Genomic DNA, 10726 nt, shown 5'->3' with positions numbered 1-10726 from the left:
AGTACATATGATAATTGTCTTTCGGGGTCTGAGTTACCTCACTCAAAATAATGTTTTCTAGCTCCATCCATTTGCCTGCAAAATTCAAGCTGTCGTTATTTTTATCTGCTGTATAGTACTCCATTGTGTAAATGTACCACATTTTCTTTATCCATTCTTCAATCAAGGGACATTTAAATTGTTTCCAGGTTCTGGCTATGACAAACAAAGCTGCTACGAACATAGCTGAGCACATGTCCTTGTGGCACGGTTGAGCATCCTTTGGATATAGACCCAAAAGTGGTATTGCTGGGTCTTGAAGAAGGTTGTTCCCTAATTTTCTGAGAAATTGCCACACTGATATCCAAAGGGGATGTACCATCTTGCACTCCCACTAGCAATACAGAAGTGTTCTCGTTGCCCCACAGCCTCTCCAGCATAACTTGACATCAGTGTTTTTGATCTTGGCCATTCTTAACGTGTATGATGCAACCTCAGAGTTGTTTTGATTTGCATTTCTCTGATGACTAAGGATGTTGAGCATTTCCTTACTTATCTGATTTTTTTTTATGGGGCATAAGTATTCTGGCCCTGGAACCTGCTAGGGCTAGGGAATTGCTGGTTTTAAGGGTATATATTACTGGGAGCATTTGTAACGGGTAGAATAAGAGAGAACACGGGAGAACAAGGGGGAACAATGAGAATGATGGATTGAAGGGAGAAGAATAAAGAAACATGAACAGCTGGATTCCATTGTGAGAAGACTTCTCTACCCTCAGATTTTTAGCCCCCCCTTTCACTTATCATGGTGTCTTTAATTGACTTTAAGGCTCCTGTTAGTAGTGTGGTGCTGGAGACTGAATCCAGGTTCTTGCATAGGCTAAGCATGTGCTCTGCTGTGGACCCACACTCCAGCCTACACATACCTTAAACTGCAATGACTCCTGACCATCAGTTATGTGGAAGAGATGGAGCTGGAGGACGTGTGGACACAGGGTTGGTGCAGGCACTTAGTTTGCCAAATACCATGTCAACAGTCTTAGCACTTGGGAGGCTAATGCAGGAGGATTTCTGTAAATTTGAGGCTTGCCTGGACTGCATAGTGAGATCCTGTATCAAAACAAACAAACAAACAAACAAACAAACAAACAGGGGACTGGATAGATGGCTCAGTGGTTAAGAGTGCTTACTGCTCATCCAAAGGATGTGGGTTTGATTCCCAGCACCAACATGGCAGCTCACAATCTTCTGTAACTCTAGTCCCAGAGGATCTGATGCCCTCTTCTGGCCTCACACAGGCCCCAGGCACACACAGACAGACATTCAGGGGAAGCACCCATACATGTAAAATAAAAAATAAAATAAAATATTAAAACAACCAAACCCATCCATGCAATATTTAGGAAGCACGATTGGATAGGTGTTTCTGTGTGTGAGCGGTGAACACGTCAGGTCTCCCATTTCCTCAGCTTCTTTTCTTTTCCCTTCCTTTCTGGAGTCAACCCCGGGCCTTGGGCAACCTAGGCAAGTTTCCTTCCACTGAGACACACCCCAGCCCCTCAGGTTTTTGTATTTCTTCTCACCCCACATCTCCATGTGGAGGTCAGAGGACAACTTGTGGGAGTTGGTCCTCTTCTTCCAACTGTGGGCTCCAGGAATTGAACTCAGCTCCTCAGGCTTTGCAGCAATCCCCTGCTACCAGCGAGCCAACCCTCAGCCCTCATGTATTTTCTGGTCCCCAGTCCTGAAGCAATCGCTAGGCCATGTCCCACTGCAGCCCATTGTTTGCCTTGTAGTTTTCCTGTATCTAGCATCTACTGACGTCCTGTTCCATGTCATCCCTGCTGGCTGTGTATTCTGGAGGTGCTGCATCCACTCCTGGGACATACTGGGACAGCACCTGGCACATACTGGGCTCTTATCCTTCTTTTAAGACAGTGTTTATTTTATATAGTTGAGAGTTTTACCTGCATGTACGTCAATGTGCTGTGTGCATTCCTGGTGTCTTTGGAAGCCAGAAGAGGATGTCGATTCCTCTAGAACTGGAGTTACAGATGATTGTCACCCACCCTGTGGGTGCTGGGAACTGAACTCAGGTCCTCTGCAAGACTCTTAGCCACTGAGGCACCTCTTCAGGCCCTCTCTTCTTCATTTCTTGAGACAAGATCCCATGACGTAGTTGAAGTGGTCCTCATAATTGCCGTGATCCTCCTGCCTCGGCCTGCTGGGTTCTGGGATTACAACTGCATGCCACCATGCCCAGTTTATAGAGCAGCTTTCAGGAAGTGTCCAGGCAAAAGCAAGGTGAAGACGTCCCCTCAAGCCCTAGGTCTTGCTTGCATTTTAGTGACTCACTAGCAGGCTCCTTTCCCTGCAGGGCCAGTTGACACGCAGCTGTGACCAAGGTGGGTGTGGAGTTTTGTACAGGGAGGAGTCACTATCCTAGAGAGACGGGTGGAAGGCCCAAAACTCATACAATGACATAACCTCTTCCTTCCCCAAATCCCCACAGAAGCTTTCCATGGGTTACACACAGAGGTCTCCCCAAACTAAAGCCAGATCTACATTATGTCAAGAAACAGTCATGGGACAAGAGTCAGCAAGGCCGTCTCCTGCTTGGATGGCCCTAGAGAAGTAAACTAAAAATAGACTGGAGGGAGACAAGCTTGAATCTGTAATTGCAGCTGAGGCAGGAGGATCATAGGATCAAGGTCAGTCTGGTTTATAGAGTTGAGTTCAAGTTAACTTAGTCTCAAAATAAAAATGCTTTAAAAGGTCTGGGTGTCATGGTGCAAGCCTTTGTTCTTAGTGTTTGGAAGGCAGAGGCAGGCAGATCCCTGGGAGTCTGAGGCCAGCCTGGTCTACATAGTGAGTTCCAGGACTTCAAAGTGAGATCCTACCTCAAAAAATAAAAAAAAAATAAAATAAAATGTAAAATTGTTTAGGGTATAGATAACTTTGCAGACACTTGCCTAGCATGTGTGAGGAAGTTTTCCTTGGTATGGTGGTACATACCTGCCCTCTCAGGCCCTGTGAGGCTAAGGCAGGCAGATTGAGTTCTGTACTAACCTGAGCTACATATAGAGATCCTGTCTCATAAAACCAACGCCAGAACCACATCAAAGCATCCTGCCCTGTGCCAGATGTGGGCATGGTGGTTCTTGCTTGTAATCCTAGTACTTGGGATGCTGAGGCAGGAAGATGGCTATGTGTTTGAGGTCAGCCTGGACTACAGTATGAGGCCCTAGCTTAAACAAAACAAAAATGACACACAGCTCCCCAGGATCTGATGTCAGAAGTGACAAGTTCTGTCAATAACATAAGAGGAAAGAGTCTTGAGCTGTTCTCCCAGCAGCTGCTTCTGATCAATGTCCTGTGTCCATCTCCTTTTCTAACTGGCAGACCCTGGACTGAGCTGGGGAGCCCCAGGCAGTCCCTCGGCACGGGGGTCTGGGTAAGGCACTCACTGTGACATCCTTGGACGAGCAAACACCCTGTGTGAACATATACTGAAGTGTGACATTCCAAACCCTGAACTTCTTCCACTGGCAGCAAAGAACCAGCACAACCAGACGGCCAGAGGTTGCTGGCAGCAGTTAAGGAGAAAGATGAGACTTCCTGAATTCAGTGGCAGATGGGGACAGAAAGCTGAGAAGAAGGGCTGATGGAGGGAAAGAAGGATGGAAAAGAAAATATCACATGGATGTGTGCCTGCAGTCCCAGCGCCTGGCCGTGGCCTCGGAAGGATCAAGAATTCAAGGCCAGCCAGCCTCTGTTCTGGGCTACATGAGATCCTACCACAATAGAACGTAGAAAAGATAGGCTACTTTGTAAAAAGGGGAAGGCCAGCCTGTCTATCTTGGGGTGGACCAGGATTCTGGTCCCCTTCCCACACACATACCCTGGATCACTTCTTTGCTCGGTCTTTGATTCTCCATCATTTAGAGATGCTCCTGGCTGGAGCACCACGCCCGAAACTGCCTAGAGATCTGCCTTTGTCTTTGGAGTGTGAAACTGGGAAACAGATCCACTCTGTAGAGGGGCCCAATTAGCCACACTTTGCTGTCAGAGCTAGGGAAAGCAGAGGCTTCAGGGTCCCCGGTCCTGGGATGTTTGGTTCTGGGTGTGGCTGCTGTTTTTTTAAGGGGACCACCTCATGCCCTGGTTTGAAGTTGAAAACACGTGCTGATTCTCAGCCACACCTGGCACCCACACACATAACTCTGCCACCTCCACTGGCACACACCCTCTGCATTCCTCCGTGCCTGACTGTCCCACTATTACCCCTTCGTTCAGCCTCACTGTTGGCATTAAAACCTAAATATCTTCGCCCCACTGTTCCCCACCCACTGGCTCTTGTTTGCCTCCCTCTAAACTAGGGTAGGCACACCATGGATGATCCATCAGCCACTACCTGCCCTTCATTCTAATGCTGGGCTTCGACCCCAGCCCAGGCTCCCAGCTGCTTCCCCCAGTAATCTGAACCTATAGGGCAATGCTTGGGGCTTCAGGTCCAGGCATTGGATGCCCCAAGGGAGGAAGGAAAAGGTCCTGGCCCCCAGCCCGTATGTTTGAGACAGTTGCTGTTGCACAGGTCTCTGAGCCTCTCCCCAGGGTTGCTTCAACCGGCTTTTCAGGTACCACTGCGTCCTCTCCCAGCGTATGACGAGCAGTCCCCCTGCCCTTGCCCACGGGCTGGGAGGAAAGAGGCCTGGATTCTGTCATGAACATGTGATCCTGGCTCCAAAATTTGCAACCATCTCCAAGAGACCCCATGCAGTTTTGGGGACCCAGGTACCCCTTCCCTCCAGCACCCTGTGAGATGGGCTCAGGCTTGGACTATCCCTTTGGTTTCTAACCCATCCGTGTGTTCCATCTATGACTACTTACTGAGCCCCAGTTATTGTCCCCCAAGTTGGGGCCGTGGCAGTATCCAGCACAAAGGGCCTGTTTGCTGAAGTGTACAATCTGGCAGGTGAGACACTATTAAAAACCAAATTCAATTTAAGGTTGTGATAACTACTATGGAGACAGAAGGATGACGTCACCGAGCATAGAAGTCATACCTGTAATACCACACTGTGCCTGGGGGTGGTCAGGCAGGCCCTTCTGTGATGCTGGCCATTCGAGCAAGGTGCGGAATGCGTGGAGCCATTAAGCTGACACTCCAGCTTCCAGGCACACACAAATATGTCAGGCAGTGACGAGAGGGCTATGGGAGGAGCTGGGACAAGGGCCATGTGACTGGAGCAGAGAGAGGGGTGGCAGAGGGACCCCCAAGAACAAAATCGGGTAACTCCCTCAGCTTCTGGGGTTCTCTACTCCTCCCTGACTGCTTTCCAAGTTTTCAGAATTATCCAGCTGGGCAGGCTGTATGTTTAGATCTCTGAGAGGGCTGACAGGGTGGTTCGGTGGGTGCCTGAAGGTGGACTCGGGAGCAAGGAGGATGACTGGTGGGGGAGGAAGGAAAATAGGAGGGGGTTGAGCAGGGCAGAACCGTATACTGGGGTGGAGGGCCTGTGCCGGTGAAGGAGCAAAGATGCTAGCTAGAGTCTTCTCTCTCTATGACTCACCCTGTTTTCCTCTTGGTCCTTCTCATTGCTCAACAGCAACTGCCTTTGGGAAACACCTCCCTGACTGGGAACTAAGTCACAGCATCACAGGGGTAATTGAGTCATGAGGGGTGGAGAAGAGGGAGGGAGGCAAAGGATAAATAGCGGCCTCGCTTCTCCGGCTCCTCTCTGCACCCTCCCTGCCTTTCCAACAACATGCATCTCGCCAATTTGCTCAGGTCCTGCTGCCTCCTACTGCTCCTGGGGACTCTGGCTACATGGGCAGCCCATGATGATCCCCTTGAGAAGGTCATAGAAGGGTTCAGCCGAGGGCTGAGCAATGCAGAGAGAGAGGTGGGCAAGGCCCTTGAAGGCATCAATAATGGAATCACTCAAGCTGGAAGGGAAGTGGAGAAAGTTATTAATGGACTTAGCAACATGGGGAGCCAGGCTGGCAAGGATTTGGACCGTGGCTTGGACAAGGTAGCCCATGGCATCAACAATGGCGTCGGACATGCAGAAAAGGAAGCAGAGAAGTTAACCCATGGGGTCAACCACGCCGCTGGACAGGTTGGGAAGGAGACAGACAAAATCATCCATCATGGGGTCCATCACGGGGTCAACCAGGCGGGCAATGAAGCAGGGAGGTTTGCTCAGGGGGCCCACCATGGTTGGGGGCAGGCTGGAAATGAGGCTGGAAGGTTGGGACAGGGGGCCCACCATGGTTGGGGGCAGGCTGGAAATGAGGCTGGGAGGTTGGGACAGGGGGCTCACCATGCTCTTGGTCAGGGTGGGAAGCAGACAGAGAAATTAGGTCAAGGGATCCACCATGCTATTGGTCAGGGTGAGAAGGAGGTAGAGAAGTTTGGTCAAGGGATCCACCATGCTATTGGTCAGGGTGAGAAGGAGGTAGAGAAGTTTGGTCAAGGGGTCCACCATGCTCTTGGTCAGGGTGGGAAGCAGACAGAGAAATTAGGTCAAGGGGCCCATCATGCTCTTGGTCAGGGTGGGAAGCAGACAGAGAAATTAGGTCAAGGGGCCCACCATGCTCTTGGTCAGGGTGGGAAGCAGGCAGAGAAATTAGGTCAAGGGGCTCACAATGCCTTTGGTCAGCCTGGGAGACAAGCAGAAAAATTTGGTCAGGATGGTCACCATGCATTTGGTCAGCCTTCGAAGGAAGTAGAGAAGTTTGGTCAAGGGGTTCATAATGCTTTTGGTCAGGCCGAGAAGGGGGCAGAGAAATTGGGTCAGGGAGTCCACCATGCTTTTGGTCAGGCTGGAAAGGAAGGAGGGAACGTTGGTCAGGGAGTCCACAATGCCTTTGGTCAGGCTGGGAGGGAAGGAGGGAAAGTGGTGCAGGGGGCCAATCAGGGACTTAGCCATGCTGCAATGGAGGCAGAGCAGTTTGCCCATGGCCATGGCCATGGCTATTATGCTGCAGGGCAGCCTTGGCAAGAGGGAGACAAAGTAATGCATCCTGGAGTCAACCAGGCTGGGAAGGAGATGGAGCATTTTGGTCAGGGTGTCCGCCATACCATTGACCAGGCTGGAAAGGAGACTGAAAAGGTGGTCCAAGGGGTCCAGACTGGGGTCAACCAGGCAGGGAAGGAGGCAGAGAAAGTTGGTCAAGGGGTCCATACTTGGGTCAGCCAGGCGGGGAAGGAGGCAGAGAAAGTTGGTCAAGGGGTCAACTCTGGGGTCAACCAGGCCAGGAAGGAGGCAGAGAAAGTTGGCCAAGGGGTCCACACTGGGGTCAACCAGGCCGAGAAGGAGGCAGAGAAAGTTGGCCAAGCGGTCAACTATGCTGCTGGCCAGGCCGAAAAGGAAGCGGAGAAGCTTGGCCAAGGTGTCCACCATGCTGCTGGCCAGGCCGGGAAGGAAATGGACAGGTTGCAGCAAGATGTTCATAATGGGGTCAACCAAGCCAGCAAGGAGGCCAACCAGCTGCTGAATGTAGGTGAACAGAGGTGGGGAAACTGGGGGGATGGGGGTCGTGGGAGGGAAGAGACTAAACCCTTGGGAAGCCTTAACACTGCGTTCCCTCCCGTCCATCTCCACTGCTACAGAGCTGGTGGCCAGCTGGCTAGACAAGGTGCAAGGGACCCAGTCCCATTGCCGGGGAACTGTCCTCCTAGATGAGGGACCCTAAACTGTCCCCACTCCTGGAACCAGGAAATAGTCCTGAGCTCAGACACTGTACAAACAGATGGAGGCTGAGAAACCCCAGAGCACGAGGAGGCACTTTGGCTGCAGGCTCTGTTGTGTTCCATCCTTGTAACAAGCCTCCGAGGTGTTCAGAATGAGGGTGCTGATTCTATGACATTCAGATAAGAAACTAAGGCTCAGAGAGGCTAAGGGGACTCACCAAGGACACATGACAAGTGCCCAGTGGAGGAGATACAGCTCTCTTTCTTCCTTTGCTTCCTGATTGTGTGGCAGGGGAAGTTTCTGGAGGACTCTCTTACCCGTATTTCTAGAGGGAACAGATGCTGGAGGCCAGGCAAGCAGCCACAGAGCAGGCACCAAGGAGGACTGGGAAGCATTGTCAGGCTGACTTTCACGTGGCCTGGCTCCCAGTTCTCCACACCCCGTGAGCAGTTGTGGAGATCAGCAAGCTGGGACACCACCTGGAGGATGAGTCTAGGTCTCAGAGCCCAGAGTCACCTCTGATACTTGGAGGGAGCCACAGAAGGCTGGGGTGTGGAGGAGGGGACTAGAGAGAGTCCTGGGTGAAGACCCAGACCCTGAGTGAGAGACTGAAATAGAGGCTGGGGGAAGGGCAAGAGTGGTTGAGGGTGGGGTGCAACTGGGGAGGACATGTTGAATCACATGTGGTGTTCAAGAGTGGGCATGAATTGTGTTAGGCTTGAGGCTAGACTGTGTGGAAAGGCATTTAAAAACCAGGGCTGAGGGTGAATGGTGGCTCTGGCATTTGTGTGGGTCCTCTGAGTCCTCCTTCTCCAAGATGGGAATGTTTTCCTAACATTGACTTTAAGGAGAGCTTGGGTGAGGCGAGTCAGAAAGAGGCAGGCATCCTTCCTGGAGTCCTCTCCACCTCTCCCATGGGGTCAGCATCTGGGACTCTGGGTTGTCTTTCAGGATAGTCGAGTGAGGAGCCTAGGCTCCCACCCAGACCCAGTCATCTTAGAGGGGGGCAGGTTCTCGGGTGGGGAGGAGGGAATGGGGGAGACCTTTGCAGGTCAAGGGATGGTAGTGACAATCTGGGTTTTGTCTTTAGGGCGCTCATCAAGGCGGGCACGCAGGCCAACACGGAGGGGCCGCAACCACTACATTAGCATCTGGGGTGAGTCTCTGGGTTAACATGGGTTTGGAGCTGGGAGGGGTGAGTGGAGGCTGCTGGAGGTTCTCCTAAGTACAGTGGTTGATTGAAGGTCAGTGACTGGCTTTGCCCTTGACTTCCAGGCCTCGGTCAACAAGCCATTTATCAACTTCCCAGCTCTGTGGAGGGTGAGTGCCTCTATGATCCCCACTCCCCATCCTTCAACCTTGAATTCCCTTCCTGTGGCCTTCTTGCGGTCAGCGTTCCTTTGGGCAGACTCAACCTCTATTGAGACCATCCAACCTGTTCTCCTAGCTCTGTGCGCTGGCCTTTCGTCACTCACTTGCAGCTTTTGGGTACTTTCCAGTCCCAGTGAACAAACATAAGCTGACAGAAATCACCTCTAGGGCCCTGGGGCATCTGGGAGCTAGGGTGGGGATGCTGAAACCATCCCTCACGTGCATGCTGGTCTGGGTTCCCCATCATCTCTCCTCCCATTCCCAGAGACTAGCTGCCTCTCCTTCTCACTGGCTTTCCTGTGAATACCTGTTACCCTGCCCTGCTGCTTTGCGTGGGTGAGCTGAGTAGTGGTAATTTGTCTTGGCAGGAAGCTCCTTTCCAGGCTGAGAGTATAAAGGTCTTGTGGAATTCTGGTCCTTATTCTAGGTCCACAGTCTTGCTTTGTCTTTTTTTTAAAAAAAAAAAACATTTGAAATTGTGTGTGTGTGTGTATACACTGTGTGTTGGATTCCTGTGTGTGTGTGTACTCTGTGTTGGATCTCTGTGTGTCTGTATGTCTGTGTGTGTGTGTGTGTGTGTGTGTGTGTGTGTGTATTCCCCTACACACTGTGTGTTGGATCCCTTTGTGTGTGTGTGTGTGTGTGTGTGTGTACTCTTGTGTGTTGGATCCCTCTGTGTGTCTTTGTGTGTGTGTGTGTACACTGTGCATTGAATCCCTTAGAGTTACAGGTGTTTGTGAGTTGCCTGGTGTGGGTGCTGGGATCCACACTCTGGTCTTCACGACTGAACAGAAACTGCTCTTATCTGCTTCCTGAGCTTAGGGCCCAGGACCCAGGGTGTGTGACAGCCCTACCTCGGAGTGGCAGAAGATCCTCTGAGGTGAAACACACAGGGCTTCTTCTGTAGAGTGCCTTCCCTCAGCCTATCTCCCTAGGAATGGCACCCGACTATTCCAAGAGAAACAACGGTCTCCCTGTCATTTCTCCAGGGTAGAATAGGAGCCCAGATCTCAGGACCCTGTGACTATGTGCCTGTATCTGACCCCCCTCTCTTCTCTTCCAGAGTATCACCGCCATCATGCCCTAAACTGATGCCCAGGCAACACAGAATGTTCATGTTGTCACATCAGCTGAAATGGCCTGGAGGAGCTGGGGGTGGGGGAGAGCTTCCTGGGTGTCCTTAGCGGGGGCTGCTTTGAGCTTTGTGAATAAACACGAACACGCTGTCCTTTCTCATCATGGTTGACTGTGCTCCCTAGAGAGGGACGGCAGGGTTGGCGGGCGGGGAAGGGGCTTGCACTGTCCCTTGTTGGATGGAAGGAGGTGGGAATTTGCCATACAGGATGGAAAGTGGTGGAGACTCCAGGCTGATTGGCTCGAAGAGGGCAGTTCCCAGAGGCGAGCCACACTTGCCTTACAACATGTAGTGTTTGTGCTCAGTGCTGGGAAAGGCAGCTGGGAAGGGAAGCAACTGCTGGTGGGGTGTGTGGTACCCAAGAAGAAACAATGGCAGCTTGTATCCGTTGTGCAATAAAGACATGCTGGGAGCTTTCCAGGCATGATCTCACCGAATCCTCCGACTGCCCAATTAGGTAAAAGTTCTGTTATTATCCTTAGGTATGGAGGAGTCTCATGGAGGCTTGCGCAGTTGGAAAACACGGGCAGTTAGTGTGGGG

The 10726-nt window shown here is 51.5% G+C and overlaps 1 protein-coding gene across 2 annotated transcripts; it reads left to right on the top strand.

The window, feature by feature from the left end:
• The first annotated feature begins 5711 nt into the window (after window positions 1-5711).
• On the top strand, window positions 5712-10286 carry Sbsn (suprabasin). 2 transcript variants are annotated; one of them, XM_085691285.2, is made up of 4 exons: window positions 5712-7488; window positions 8770-8835; window positions 8955-8999; window positions 10114-10286. In XM_085691285.2, the coding sequence occupies exons 1-4, from the start codon at window positions 5748-5750 to the stop codon at window positions 10140-10142; spliced, it is 1881 nt and encodes a 626-aa protein (XP_085547411.2). In that variant the 5' UTR covers window positions 5712-5747; the 3' UTR covers window positions 10143-10286. The 2 variants fall into 2 exon arrangements, with proteins under 2 accessions (XP_085547411.2, XP_048297368.3); XM_048441411.3 differs by having other exon boundaries at window positions 5714-7484.
• Window positions 10287-10726: the final 440 nt, after the last annotated feature.

This window comes from Myodes glareolus, chromosome 1 (assembly GCF_982192425.1).
Source record: "Myodes glareolus chromosome 1, mMyoGla1.1, whole genome shotgun sequence".
Taxonomy (NCBI): domain Eukaryota; kingdom Metazoa; phylum Chordata; class Mammalia; order Rodentia; family Cricetidae; genus Myodes; species Myodes glareolus.
Note: the sequence above shows the minus strand (reverse complement) of the source record. Positions and strands in the feature narration are given on the sequence as shown.